The sequence below is a fragment of the Wyeomyia smithii genome, chromosome 3, assembly GCF_029784165.1.
Source record: "Wyeomyia smithii strain HCP4-BCI-WySm-NY-G18 chromosome 3, ASM2978416v1, whole genome shotgun sequence".
Taxonomy (NCBI): domain Eukaryota; kingdom Metazoa; phylum Arthropoda; class Insecta; order Diptera; family Culicidae; genus Wyeomyia; species Wyeomyia smithii.
The window spans coordinates 39,851,539-39,867,008 of record NC_073696.1 but is presented as its reverse complement, the minus strand read 5'-3'; the positions used below and the strand labels follow the sequence as shown (position 1 = coordinate 39,867,008).

The 15,470-nt window shown below is 41.3% G+C and overlaps 1 protein-coding gene across 1 annotated transcript; it reads right to left on the bottom strand.

The window, feature by feature from the left end:
* Nucleotides 1–10,806: 10,806 nt before the first annotated feature.
* Nucleotides 10,807–12,879, bottom strand: LOC129730156 (uncharacterized). The gene is made up of 4 exons (XM_055689251.1): nt 12,427–12,879; nt 11,982–12,362; nt 11,226–11,454; nt 10,807–11,162 (listed from the first exon to the last, which is right to left on the bottom strand). Exons 1-3 carry the CDS (start codon nt 12,812–12,814, stop codon nt 11,375–11,377), a joined length of 849 nt encoding a protein of 282 aa, XP_055545226.1. The 5' UTR covers nt 12,815–12,879; the 3' UTR covers nt 10,807–11,162; nt 11,226–11,374.
* Between the last annotated feature and the right edge of the window lie 2,591 nt (nt 12,880–15,470).

The following is a 15,470-nucleotide window of genomic DNA, read 5'->3' as shown; positions in this document are numbered from 1 at the left end:
CATGATTCGATGACAGCCGTCGAAAGAGATAAGTGAAAATGAAACTACTCGAAAATTCATTCCATTTCTGATTACATTCATATAAGACTTCAGAGCCAACTTGTAGGTATTTTCAAAATCATGTCTATAGTAAAGAAAAAGTTAGCTTCATAGAACACTCTCCCCCAATTCAAGCACATAGACGTGAGTTGAAGGAAAAAATGGAATTTTTTCTTAGTTTCATATTTGCTTCGTAGCTTGGCATGACCCCCCACTCTCCCTCTCGTAACATTCCGTCACAAAACTGCAAACCCCCTCGAATGCTACATCATTTATGAATGTTCCCGTATCGAAGAGCACTTCGATATTGACATTGATGGGTAAGCCTCCAAACCAGCGTTGCATTTTCATGTCAGCTGTCATGGAAAATTGGGTGGAGTTCTAGGAACAATCAAACGTTTGGTGTATAGGTACAGTTTTTATAAATTCATTGATTTGTAGGGCTTAATCGTGTTAAAATCCGTAAGCGGTCTGGACTTCTAAGAAGCTGTGTTTGTCTGGACTTTGAACAAGCGGCAGGCCAACTATTGCCAAAAAACAGGTAGGTTACACGCTCTCGATGACATGTTGGTTTAAGTAATTCTTTGAGAAAATTCAAGAGTTAGAGCAATTTTTACGAGACTCGAAGGATCCAAAAAAAGTATTATTTTGCAGTCAACGAGGGGTTTATCAATTTAACTTAAAATAAACAAAATTTAAGGTGAAACGGGATTGTGGTCTTTTCCCATACAATTTTGAGGTTAGAGTTCTTTTTACTTTTGTAGTTAGAGCTTAATAAATTCGGCTTCCACTAAATAAACAGCACTTAAATTGCTACTTCAGGCATGCAACAGTTGTGAAAACAATTGATCAAAGTTTCATGTACGTAACAACAATATCGCACGCTAGCCTGGGGGGCTAATGCGGTCTCGATCAACTAGATTAGTTGAGAGAATTCGTTGTCGATTTTGTTTTTGGCACATTTTGCATGTTGTAGGATAAGTACAACGATACACCGTGCCCCAGTGCTGAGTCGAGAAAATTTCCAGCTCGAAAAGATCCTCGACCTCATTCTGTGCCGAACACGCATCAGTATCGGACGTGTGATCGGTGATCGCTCCGATAGAATATAAAACAAAAGACGTGTGAACAAGTGTTGGCATTGTTTGCCTGGTCGAGTGAAATAAATCCGGGTTCAAGGTCGCGCCTTTGTGCAACTGTTTCGCATCGTGACTGCCAGCTGGTGCGTAAGCCGTTTTGGCTGCTGGCTGAATTGTGCTACAGCAGTGGACGAGACACAAAAGAGGAAAACGAAGAAGCCATCAGTTGACAGTTGAGTTGTATCGCTGTGTGGAGTGATCTCACACCTGGCTCGCTGCTGGTGGCTGTTTGGTGCTGCTGTATTGGTGCTGCTGGCTGTAACGGCTGCAACTTCGAACGATCGGACAAGCAACCTTACTGGAAGGGAGAAGTAAAAAGGTACGTGCTCTTGTCGGCGCTAGTGCGCTAGACTTAGCGGGATGGATGTAAATCCCTCGCCTCCCGCGCCACCATCCCCGAACCCCTCTGACCCTGACCCTTCTGTTACCCCCTCCCCTGTTCATTCTTCAGTCCCCCCTCGCCCCAGGCTTTACCCAGGCGGAGCCCAGGGCAGCTATACTGTCTATTTTCGGCCAAAGGCGGGACCGAAATCGAAACAGTTGAACCTCTTGCAGATTTCTAAAGACCTGACGAAGGAGTACAAGGGCGTGACCGAAATTTCCAAGGTCCGGCCTAACAAGCTCCGTGTCGTGGTCAGTAACCTGAAAGAGGCCAACGATATAGCTTGCTCTGAGCTCTTCACACGCGAGTATCGCGTTTACATACCCGCACGAGACGTGGAGATCGACGGTATCAGCCTGGTCAGCGCTACCAAGCCACGTCTCGATCCACCGGGTTCGTCTCCCTGTGCGATTATATGTGCCTCGCGTCATGAACTGCCTGAATTGTAAGCAGTTAGGCCACACCGCCGCCTACTGCTGCAATAAGGCACGTTGTGGCAAGTGTGGGGAGAATCATGCGGATGATTCCTGCAGTAAAAATGCTGAAAAATGCATTCACTGTGGGGAGAGTCAGCATGAGCTCTCGACATGTGCGGTGTACATGCAGCGCAGGGATAAAATAAAGAGGTCTCTCAAAGAGCGTTCGAAGCGTTCTTACGCTAAGATGCTGAAGAAGACCGTTACCACTTCTCCCATTACATCAAACCCTTATGATCTGTTGTCCTCTGATGAAACCGATTCTGACGATTCACCAGCGGGAACATCTTACGCCAATCCTGGGGAGTCTAGAAAGAGGAAAAATATTTCCTCTCCTAAACTTCCCAGAAAAGGTCCTAAGATTTCTCAAAGTGAAATGAAAGTTACAAGCAAACCAAACAGTGCTGCGGAAAAACCGAAGCAAACTCATCCTGGGCTTGCAAATTTAAAGTCCCAGAAGGAGTTCCCAGCACTGCCAGGAACATCTAAAACCCCAGTTGTTCCTTTTGCACATCCAGTTGATGAAACAAACTCTGGATTAGTGAAATTTTCTGACATTGTGGACTGGATTTTTGAAACTTTCAATGTACCCGATCCAATTAAAATTTTTCTTACAGCATTTCTCCCAACAGTTAGATCATTTTTGAAGCAGTTGACTGCCCAATGGCCCCTCCTTGCAGCGATTGTATCCTTCGATGCCTAATTCGACTGCGTATATGAAGGATTCTATCTCTGTCTTACAGTGGAATTGTAGAAGTATTTTACCAAAAATTGATTCGTTTAAAGTTTTGATAAATAAAAACAAATGCGATGCATTTTCCCTTTGTGAAACTTGGCTTACTTCAAATATTGATCTCAACTTCCATGATTTTAATATTATTCGCCTTGATCGAGACACCCCATATGGAGGAGTACTTTTAGGGATTAAAAAGTGCTATTCTTTCTATCGTATTAACCTCCCCTCGATTCCAGGCATCGAAGTTGTCGCATGTCAAATGACAATACAAGGTAAAGAGCTTTGTATTGCCTCAATATATATTCCTCCCAGAGCACAGGTTGGGCAACGGCTGCTCTTTGATTTAATAGAACTTCTTCCCTCGCCACGTTTGATTTTGGGAGACTTCAACTCTCATGGCGTGGCTTGGGGTTCCCCTTACAATGATAACCGCTCCTCTTTAATCTATAACCTTTGCGATGACTTCGACATGACTATTTTAAACAACGGTGAAATGACACGTATCCCGAAACCTCCAGCGCGCCCAAGCGCTTTGGATCTATCCTTATGTTCGACGTCGCTACGGTTGGATTGCACATGGAAGGTAATCCTCGATCCTCACGGTAGCGACCATTTGCCTATTCTTATTTCAATTAATAACGGGTCAACTCGCATGCGACCAGTTGACATTCCGTATGACCTCACACGGAATGTCGATTGGAAGTTATACGAGGAAATGATTTCAAAAGCGGTCGATTCGATTCAACATCATCCACCACTTGAAGAATACAACCTCCTCGCGGGCTTGATTCTCGACGCCGCGTTGCAAGCCCAAACGGAGAAATATCCCGGCGTAACGATTAAAGAACGGCCTCCCACTCCGTGGTGGGACCAAGAGTGCTCCGATGTCTACACGCAAAGATCCGACGCGTTATTGGCCTACCAGAAGGGATGTATACCTGGCGACTATTTACGGTATTCGGAGCTTGATACCAAGCTTAAAAGTTTGGCTAAAGCAAAGAAACGCGGATATTAGCGTCGGTTCGTGAACGAGACGTCGAGGGAGACATCGATGAGCACTCTTTGGAACACAGCCCGAAGAATGCGAAATCGCGTAACGTTCAACGAAAGCGAGGAGTCTTCAAGTCGGTGGATCTTTGATTTTGCCAGGAAAGTATGTCCGGACTCTGTTCCTGAGCAAAATATTGTTCGTGATGCGTCTCCGGGCCACGACGCGATAGAATCACCTTTTACGATGGCAGAATTTTCAGTTGCCCTCCTGTCCTGTAACAATAACGCGCCTGGGTTAGATAGAATCAAATTCAACTTGTTGAAGAATCTACCCGGCAATGCCAAGAGGCGCTTGTTGATTTTGTTCAATAAGTTCCTGGAGCAAAACATTGTACCGCAGGATTGGAGGCAAGTGAAGGTGATCGCCATCCAAAAACCAGGGAAACCAGCTTCTGATCACAACTCTTATAGGCCGATTGCAATGCTATCCTGTATCCGGAAATTGATGGAAAAAATGATACTCCGTCGTTTGGACCATTGGGTCGAATCAAATGGCCTACTATCGGATACTCAATTTGGCTTCCGCCGTGCCAAAGGGACGAATGATTGTCTTGCGCTGCTTTCAACAGATATTCAGCTGGCGTATGCTCGCAATGAACAAATGGCGTCTGCGTTCTTGGACATTAAGGGGGCTTTTGATTCCGTTTCTATTGACATTCTTTCGGGCAAACTTCACCGACAAGGATTTTCTCCAATTTTAAACAATTTTTTGCACAATTTGTTGTCCGAAAAGCACATGCATTTTACGCACGGCGATTTGGCAACTTTTCGCATTAGCTACATGGGTCTTCCCCAGGGCTCATGTTTAAGCCCCCTTCTTTACAACTTTTATGTAAATGACATCGACGAATGTCTGGCAAATTCATGCACGATAAGACAACTTGCAGACGACAGTGTAATCTCTGTTACAGGAGCCAAAGCTGCCGATTTGCAAGGACCATTGCAAGATACCTTGGACAATTTGTCTGCTTGGGCTTTACAGCTAGGTATCGAATTCTCTCCGGAGAAGACTGAGATAGTAGTTTTTTCTAGGAAGCATGAATCTGCTCAGCTTCAAACACAATTAATGGGTAAAACGATTTCTCAGGTTTTGGTACACAAATATCTTGGTGTCTGGTTTGACTCTAAAGGCACCTGGGGTTGTCACGTGAGGTATCTGATGAAAAAATGTCAACAAAGAGTGAATTTTCTTCGTACAATAACCGGACAATGGTGGGGAGCCCATCCAGGAGACCTTATAAGACTTTACCAAACAACGATATTGTGTGTTATTGAATACGGGTGTTTCTGCTTCCGCTCCGCAGCAAACAAACATTTGATCAAACTGGAGCGAATACAATATCGTTGTTTGCGTATCGCCTTGGGTTGCATGCAGTCGACCCATACGATGAGTTTGGAGGTCTTAGCTGGAGTACTACCATTGAAAACCCGCTTTTGGAGCCTGTCTTGTCGTATTCTTATCAAATGTGAGGTCTTGAACCGTCCCGTGATTGAAAATTTTGAAAGGTTAATCGAACTTAATTCTCAAACCCGTTTTATGACATTGTATTTCCATCACATGTCCCAAAATATTAACCCTTCTTCGAATATTCCAAATCGTGTCGACTTATCAAATACTTCTGATTCTACTGTGTTTTTCGATACATTTATGATAGAAGAAACTCGTGGAATCCCGGATCATTTACGCGTGCAGCAGATCCCCAAAATTTTTTCCAATAAATATCGAAACATCAACTGCAACAATATGTTCTACACTGACGGATCACTTCTTGATAGGTTCACTGGCTTCGGTATTTTAAATAATAATTTAACCGTCTCCCATAAGCTCGATAATCCTGCTTCTGTTTACGTCGCAGAATTGGCTGCAATTAAGTATACCCTAGGGGTTATCGAAAAAATGCCCACGGACCATTATTTCATCTTTACGGACAGTAGGTCTCAGTTCCATTGAGGTTCTCCGATCGATGAAAGATGTTAAGCACTCTCCGTATTTCCTGGGGAAAATACGGGAACATCTGAGTGCTTTATCCGAAAAATCGTTTCAGATTACCTTAGCGTGGGTCCCTTCTCACTGATCGATACCGGGCAATGAGAAAGCGGACTCTTTGGCTAAGGTGGGCGCAACAAACGGTGATATTTATGAAAGACCAATTGCCTTTAATGAATTTTTCGCACTTGTACGTCAGAATACGATCATCAGTTGGCAAAATGCTTGGACCAGAGGGGAATTGGGAAGGTGGTTACATTCCATAATCCCCAAAGTATCGACGAACCCGTGGTTCAAGGGGTTGGATGTAGGTCGGGATTTCATTTGCGTGATGTCCCGGCTTATGTCCAATCACTATAGATTTGACGCGCATCTCCGTCGTGTTGGGCTCGGGGAAAGTGGTATCTGTGCCTGTTGTGAGGGTTATCACGACATAGAGCATGTGGTTTGGTCATGCCCTGTACACCGTGACGCCAGGTCTAAATTAATAGCTTCCCTGCAGGCCGAAAGTAGGCAGCCGGCTGTTCCTGTTCGTGATGTCTTGGCGAGCCGTGACCTATCCTACATGTCCCCTATATACGTTTTCCTGAAATCCATCCACGCCCCAGTTTAATCCTATTCCCTTCCGCCTACATCCAACCAAACGACAAGAACACGTTAAGACCCCGGATCCGGAAACAGCAACTAGACCCGCACGATACTCTCAGGTCCCGAGGGAGACAACCCAATATGCGAGTCCGTAATATCTTGGCCCAGCAGCGGAACATATTCAATATGCTGCTTACCTATGGCGATGAAAAACCATCAAACAACAAATCAGTGCTTTTAATGCAAAACATTCTAGCTTTAAGTTAGATTTAGTTTCAGCTCGTAGTCGGCAGCGAGGATAAAAAATTTGCTTTTAGCTATAAGATACTTTAGAAAGTAAGCTACCAGATATAATTGGCGCCGTTAAACATTGAATTGTATTTGTGCCGTGTCAAATAAATTATAGATGAAGAAAAAAAAAAATCCTCGACCTGATCGGGAATCGAACCCGATATCATAACCGTGTGAGAGCTAGCCGACCGACATCGCTAACCACAGAACCACGGGGTTTCATGTACGTAGTCTTCATAAATTCACAACGATCCGTTGGTTCCGTCGCTTTAAAGACGGTTATTTCGATATTAAGTCCTCGCGTGAAGGAAGGCCATGCCGAACGCAGGTACATTTTACTTCGGTATTACGAGTTACCCGCCTTTTCCAAGCGATTGCATACTTTGGGAATGATCCAACAACACAGAACTTGGGTTCCTTACGATTTGAAGCCAAGAGTCGTTTAAAAAACTGCTTCAGTGACAAAAAGGAAAGGATTTCTTCATCGTTTCGTGAAAGGAGATGACAAACGTAGAAGCAAGAATGACGGAACTAGAAAAAGTTGTGAAGTTGTATGCGCTTCATATGCATCATCACTCGGAAGATATTTAAGGGGTAATATCTACCGAAATTGTTTTTTCTTGTCATTTTTTTTATTGGCCTAAATCATGCTGAATCTATCCTAGAATCAAAATCTACATCGCCCAAGTACTGATCTAAACTCAAAATTCGTTTAAATCAATTTTTACCGAACAACTTTTATGCTCCAAAATAACATTTTTCGTTTATTTTGACCATGCTTGTTTTTGTTTCTAATTTCGAGGCTTTGTAAACCAGTAGAAATTACCTATGATCGATATCGTGTTTCAAATGTGAAGTATAGAGGTCGCTGCATCAAGTTTCGACCGTTACAGCATCTCTACAGCACGTGTTTACTCACAATTTCCATTTGTTTAGTCGATCAGCCGTTCTCGTGGTGTACGTTCTTTGTTTGAGTTTTTTGATACTTTCTAACTGTGAGTAATACTCAAAAGTACTTAAATATGAGTGGCAAGTTTGAGTTTTGCGTGGGATCCGACGCCAACCGCGTCAAAGTCACTGAGCGTCGCATGTCTGATACCGCGGAAGAGGGTAGGCGCAGCCTTAGATCAGATAAAAAAAAAGGAAGAATAGGAAGATAAAGCCCAGGAAGGACAGCTTTACGGCACAAGGATAGCTGACTGAAGGTTAAAAAATTATCAGGGGCTTTATTATTGAGATTCTCAAGATTTATAGCATTTTGAAACTTTAAACGCGTTTTTCTCAAAACCATGTTTTCAAAATCGGCGAGCAGTAGAACTGAAAAAGTTTACATCCGATTAAGTTGAAACTTTAACTGTAGCTTCTTCATTAGATTATCTAGTGAAGTACTAACGATTTTGGCTATTGATTAACAACAAAATGTATAAACAATTAAAGTCGATTTTTTTTGTCGAAGAAAAATTCTAAAAATATAATCATGTGTACTTCACTAGCGACACTTATGTAGATAATGAATAAAATTTTGTTTTGGTGATAGGCGGAGTTGGGTACGACTTCTACTGCTCGCCGCGAAACAACTTTTAAAAGCAGCGGTTTACGGCAATTGCTGCACAGACGCTATTTTATAAAAAAAAGCAGCAATAATTTTTTTTTCTATTCTCCAAGAGTTGCTTAATCCAACGATATATTGTTTATATATCTTACATCTCAAATGCCCTTTAGAAAAATTCATGAAAAAAGCCTTGTTTTTTTTAGCATTTGGTAGATATAATACCCCTTAAGAACTGCTGCTGATGCTTTTGTTTCAGAAGCCAGATTGGGGAAGAACGCGAGCAGCATGACTGTACTTCTTTGATGCATAAAAAAAAACCTTTAGACTATGTTCCCCCATGAACCGCATACAACTATACAATCTTCTCTAGTTCCGTTATTCTCGCTTCTGCGTTTACGAAGCTGGTTGTTTTTGGTTACCTTAGAGAATTGATTTGAAATGTTGGTGGGCATTGCGAAGCTGGTCATTTTCATTGCCTTAGAGAAAAAACGACCAGCTTCCCAAACGCAGAAGCGAGAATGACGGAACTAGAAAAAGTTGTATAGATGTATGGGCTTCATATGCATCATTTTCGGAAAATGGTTAAGAACTGCTGCTGATGCTCCTGTTTCAGAAGCGAGATTGAAAATGAACGCGAGCCGCACGGGAACAGTTGGATGATTGATGAAATGACCAATCACGTGGTAGCGATGACGATGTGAGGTGTAAAGGTAATATTAGGTATGTTTTAGCGATATCTGTGTATGGGAAGCGTGCTCGTGGTTGGTTGAATGATATTGATTTTGAAATAAATTTGGACTTGTTGAATGTTTTTTTTTTTTAAATAATAAATATTATAACATATTATGTCGTACTGTTGATGCTAATAACAAATCTTATAAAATACAGGAAACTAATGATGTTTAAATCATAAACATATGTGTCTATTTTTAAATCGTTCTACATAATTGAGATGTTACATATAAAACGTTCCACTAAATGCAAGAGAAATATCCAAATGGACCCTTACGGAAAGACGCTGTTCTACGTCAAAAGCCATGAGAATTACTCGGTCATGCATTTACATCGTCAGCTCAGCCTCAGATTATGCTGTGTATTAAATGAGACCAGGTCGATGTTATTTATTATAAGCTGTTGAAACCGATCGAAACAATCAATGGGCAACTGTATTATGATTAGGCCGTGCGTGAAAAACGGTTAAAATACATGTAGAGGAACGGAAAAGTGATCCTACTGCATGACAACGCTTGGCCTCATACTGCCAAAGTCGCTAAAACTTAAATACATGCATGGGGAAAACACAGCACACCAAAGCGCAGGTGGCCCATCTGCTAACAAACACACCACGCAGGGCAATTCGTATTACCCTTCGTCGCGAGCTAAACATAAAACACTGGAGCGCCATTCGTTAACACGCGAGCCGAGAGTTTTCAATTTCGGCAAATGAGGCAACCGAGGGCTTGCAGTTTCAGGAAACACACAAGCATTAGTCGCCACGACGAGATCGACAATGGTATAATAATGGATAGCTCGATGGTAGTAATAAGCGTTTGAAAAAATACGTGTAAGCAAGCGGTCTCCCGAGGGCTCACGAAGTCGGAAACACTCGGGCCTGTGTTTATCGAAGCTTCCAAAGAGCTGTTTTATTTCGAACACTGCGGGTTTTCGTTTTGTATAAGCACTGAAGGGCAACGAAAATACCCTCCTTGGCATTGCTTAAAACACACACGCGGTGGTGTGGTGGGCTTAGACATGCCTGCTTACATAGAAACGCTCAAATGGGATCCAATGACATATCGGATGCCTGATAAGCATTTCGGCTCATTTAAAAACATCGAAAAATTGGTTGTTTCATGAATAGCCTCAGAATAAGAACGCTTTTAACGCAACGGTATTCTAACTCTGCCAGAAATATGGGATAAAGTTGTAGCTAGTGATGGACAATACTTTGAATGATTTGAAGATAACCAGTTTTTAGATTAAGTTAGATTTTTATTCAAAAAAAAAAGTTGTGCAGGTAATAACCTAATATCTCGAAAACGTATACTTTGAGAAAAGTAATCGCTTTGAGATTTTGGATTTGGAATTACTACTGGAATCTTATGTTGAATTGTTATATTGTATAGTTTTTCTATACAACTAAAGATTCCTGAATCGCAATGTTCTTAGAAATGAAAGTGTATACCAAAATAAATGAATACAGCTACGCTTGAGTCTAAAAATTACTCCACCCGTGAAAAATATCCAATTCGCAATGGTAAATATTTGTGCAAAGTTTCTTTCAAATCTGAAACACTCGAATTTGGAATAGGTCACTTGGTACGGAAATACTATGTATCCCGAGAAACACAATCCCTGATATTTTACACCCAGAGTAAACGAAGAGACCATAAAAATTTTAGTTTTCATATGAAGATATGCAACCACCTGGTATAATTCGATACTTGAAATTGTTAATAAGTCTAGTTAGAATCACCTTCGTAGGAAAGAACACTGCTACCCAATTTATAAAATTATGTTTTAAACAAGTAGTTTTTCGGACTAAATAATTTAACCAAATAGAAGATAATATAGTCGAAAAAAAGTAAACATACTGTTTAATCACTCTGAACTATCGTTTGCTTACGAATAATATAAATATTTTATGGCCACACACAACCGCCCAATGATAGGTCAGAAACATGAAAGGTACCTTTATAATAATCATGAATTTTGGCTCAAAAAGCAACAGAAATCTTGCCGATTTCCACCGCAAACTAACCGCAAAACGTACAACAATTGTTGCGAACCGTTGGAAACTCGATAAACGAGTTGACACCCCGCTCGGAAGGATTGTCTGCGGCGACGGGATGCAAAGCTGACTGGCAGCTTTCCGTCGGTCTCCAAACGGCCTACGGCAAACAGAACCAACAAATGGGAAATCTGCAAGATAAAAGGACCATTAATCCGCTTATCTGACCGCTTTCGCTTACGGGCAAATTTTACATTAAATAGATTTCGCAGGTGGGGAGGCCGGAAGTTCGACGCCCGACGACGGGTGAAAAAGGATGAAAATTTTCGAGTTGAGGTTAATCCGTCGTCACTGCAGCTGCTGACGAAAGGAAAAGTTTTACGATACAGAGTCTTCGCATGATTCAGTTTTTGGACAACTTTGTCGATTTGATCAGATTGAGCTGTTCCGACTGACAGGCACAGGATGACGGGATGAAATAATCTGAAACGAAATGGATTTTTGGTTAGAGGGTTATCCATAAAACAGTGAATGAAATTGGCCGCCCAATTTTGAAGAAGATTTCAAGGGCCACATCAAAATATATGGGTAATAAACAATTGATAGTAACAGAGATAACCCTGTCAATAATGTTTATTCTAGCACATTTCATTAAACTGGTTTAATCCGCTTCGCACTCGAGTGATATCAACAGTTGTGCTTTAATGAAATGTGAAGTGTTTTTCAGCAAACTTTTTTCAAGCGTGGATTTTTTCTGCACTTTTCATTGTTGCTTATTTTCGCGCACTAAATACTAACTGAATACTAAAATGTAAGCTTCATTTCTCTCATTATTTTAAAAACAAGTGAGTTTATCTCTCAAACGAATTACATCATGTTTCAACATAAAATAGGAGTTCAACGAAGACTGTTCCTGCCTTGTTAGTATGTAGAGAGTAAACTCTGGGTAACACCTGAACCATCTAAAGGACTAACGATGAATGCTTATCTGAATCCTGTCAGCTACTCACCTGTTAGAAATGCCTTTCTTGGTTCAGTGCGAATCTTCTTCCCATTGGGCTTCTTCCGGACAACAACGTAGGACAAATGATCGCCCAAGGAAAACTTAGGGGCAAGCACTAGCGAATCGTATACGAAGCAACCATTTCGCTCGGAAAATGATTGAATATTAAGGTCTAGTTTCTTCTCAACGCCATGGTAGAAGTTAGCATTCCGGATTGCTTTCAAACCAACCGTCAGACCATTTGCGGACGCTTTCGGAAGGTAGACTGCGAATCGGGTTTGCTCGTGCAACTTGAACAGAGGCCGATAGTCGATTATTTTGGTGGACGCCTTTGCACAGTAACCGCCAGGCGGATCCCGGCAAACGCATTCCGTTGGAATTACGAAATCTAGCGAGCGAAATGATAGCCTACGTTCAATGATTTGCGAAAGAGATTATAAAACTTTACACACCTGTGAACTCTATCTTTTTGGCGGAAGCAACCGCAACTTCTGGTGAATCAGAAAATTTGGTCAACGTCACGTACTTCAGCACGTCTCGCACCTCTATATTTAACTGGTTACTAGATATCTTGAAACAACCATCCTCTACAAGCGTGGTGTTAACGCACAAATCACAGCGAAGGTCCTTTTTTCGCAGGTCCTGATTTTTATAAATCTTGATTCCAAACATTTCCTGTTTATCCCGTTGGGGATAATAAATCTCGACTCCCTGTGATTCGATCACCTTGAAGAATGGCCGTTCATCTTTGAACCTCTTAATCAAATCAACACAGGTTCCTGCCATAGAGTATGCGATACATGCTGACACCAGCAAAACAATCACTTGAAACCGCGCCATTACCGAGGTTTGTGAACACCGCACGAGAACACAACATAAACTGAGCCCCAGTGATCGGCAGCTTTTGATTTAATCACAATTTTTCTGTTGCACTCAGTCTTTTCCGGTGAATACTACTTCCATTCGCGATAATCAAGCTATGAGTGCTTATGCTGTGTGTTTATTTGTGTCTGCAAGTCTCAAGCAGAGTCAGATTATGAACAGGACCGATTGGTCACTGAGGTCACTGCCGCTCATGCATGCATAGTTGCATATGTTTTCCTGCGGGATGCGATTTATGTTGACGCTTTCACGATGAAAACTTTAACTTAAACACTTCTAAAATAATTAGAAAATAATTTATGATCATGTCGCTAGTTGAAAACTGTTAACTTGGTATAAAAGACCGAAAATGAAGCAGCCTCAAATTTGATGGATTGCCATCAGAGTGAAAGTAGAAGGAAAAATCTTTTAGATAATTTAAAGCATGTGTTGATTTTAACACTATCAGAAAAAACGAAAAAGAAACAGAACTTTCACATGTATACAAGTTTTTTTTTAATAGCAGAAACAATATCAAATCGACATGAAACGATTTACATGCTCATTTCGTCAAAAAGTGCTTCTTAGGGCCAGAAAAGGCCAAAATAGAAAATGATCCCAAATTGAGCTCAGAATCGCCGAAAAGTGCTTCTAAACGCCAGGAAAGGAGATGAAAGAAAATGATCCCAAACTGAGATCTGAATCGCCGAAAAGTACTTAGAAGGTCAGAAAAGGCCAAAATAGGAAATAATCCCAAATTGAGCTCAGAATCGCCGAAAAGTGCTTCTAAAGGCCAGAAAAGGCCAAAAGAGGAAAATATCCCGAATTGAGCTCAAAATCGTCGAAAAGTGCTTTTAAAGGCCAAAAAAGAAAATGATCCCATATCGAGCTCAGAATTGCCGAAAAGTGCTTCTAAGGGCCAGAAATGATCAGAAAAGAAAATGATCCCAAATCGAGCTCAGAATCGTCGAAAAATGCTTCTAAAGGCCAAAAAAGAAAATGATCCCAAATCGGACTCAGAATTGCCGAAAAGTGCTTCTAAGGGCCAGAAATGATCAAAAAAGAAAATAATCCCAAATTGAGCTCAGAATCGTCGAAAAGTGTTTATAAGGGCCAGAAATGATCAGAAAAGAAAATGATCCCAAATTATGCTCAGAATCGCCGGAAAGTGCTTCTAAGGGCCAGAAATGATCAGAAAAGAAAATGATCCCAAATTAAGCTCAGAATCGCCGAAAAGTGCTTCTACAGGCCAGGAAAGGAGATGAAATATAATGATCCCAAACGGAGATCTAAATCGCCGAAAAGTGCTTCTAAAGGTCAGAAAATGCCAAAATAGGAAATGATCCCAAATCGAGCTCAGAATCGCCGAAAAGTGCTTTTAAGGGCCAGAAATGATCAGAAAAGAAAATGATCCCAAATTGAGCTCAGAATCGCTCCTAAAGGCCAGACATGATCAGAAAAGAAAATGATCCCAAATTAAGCTCAGAATCGCCGAAAAGTGCTTCTAAAGGTTAGAAAATGCCAAAATAGGAAATGATCCCAAATTGAGCTCAGAATCGTCGAAAAATGCTTCTAAAGGCCAGAAAAGGCCAAAAGAGAAAATTATCCCAAATCGAGCTCAGAATCGTCGAAAAATGCTTCTAAAGGCCAAAAAGGAAATGTTCCCTAATCAAGCTCAGAATTGCCGAAAAGTGCTCCAAGAGCCAGAAATGATCAGAAAAGAAAATGATCCCAAATTTAACTTAGAATCGCCAAAAAGTGCTTCTACAGGCCAGGAAAGGAGATGAAATAAAATGATCCCAAACTGAGATCTAAATCGCCGAAAAGTGCTTCTAAAGGTCAGAAAATGCCAAAACAGGAAATGATCCCAAATTGAGCTCAGAATTGCCGAAAAGTGTTTCTAAAAGCCAGAAAAGGCCAAAAGAGAAAATTATCCCAAATTGAGCTCAGAATCGTCGAAAAGTGCGTCTAAGGGCCAGAAATGATCAGGAAAGAAAATGATCCCAAAATAAGCTCAGAATCGCCGAGAAGTGCTTCTAAAGGCCAGGAAAGGAGATGAAAGAAAATGATCCCAAACTGAGATCTGAATCGCCGAAAAGTGCTTCTAAAGTTCAGAAAAGAACAAAATAGAAAATCATCCTAAAATGAGCTCAGAATCGCCGACAAGTGCTTCTAAGGGTCACAAAAGGCCAAATTGAAATGATCCCAAATCGAGCTCAGAATCGCCGAGAAGAGCTTCTAAAAGTCAAAAAAGGCCGAAATAGAAAATGATCAGAAAATGAGCTCAGAATCGTCAAAAAGTGCTTCTAAAGACCAGAAAAGGAGATAAAAGAAAATGATCCTAAATTGAGCTCAGAATCGCCAAAAAGTGTTTCTAAAGGCCAAAATAGAAGATGATCCCAGAATGAGCTCAGAATCTCCAAAAACTGCTTCTAAAGGCCAGTAAAGGAGAAAATAGGAAATGATCCCAAATTGAGATTAAAATCGCCGAAAAGTGCTACGAAAGGTCAGAGAACGCCAAAATAGAAAATAATCCCAAACTGAGCTCAGAATCGCCGGAAAGTGCTGCTGAATGCCAGAAAAGACCTAAACAGAAAATGATCCCAAATTGAGCTCAGAATCGTCAAAAATTGCT

Bases quoted from the DNA above. Each gene is read 5' to 3' on its own strand.
- LOC129730156 (XM_055689251.1), bottom strand. From the start codon at position 12,814: ATGGCGCGGTTTCAAGTGATTGTTTTGCTGGTGTCAGCATGTATCGCA. The intron at 12,363-12,426 runs GTGTGTAAAGTT...TTCGCTCGCTAG, and splicing joins CAAAAAGATAGAGTTCACAG to ATTTCGTAATTCCAACGGAA. The intron at 11,455-11,981 runs GTGAGTAGCTGA...ATTTCGTTTCAG, and splicing joins AAGAAAGGCATTTCTAACAG to ATTATTTCATCCCGTCATCC.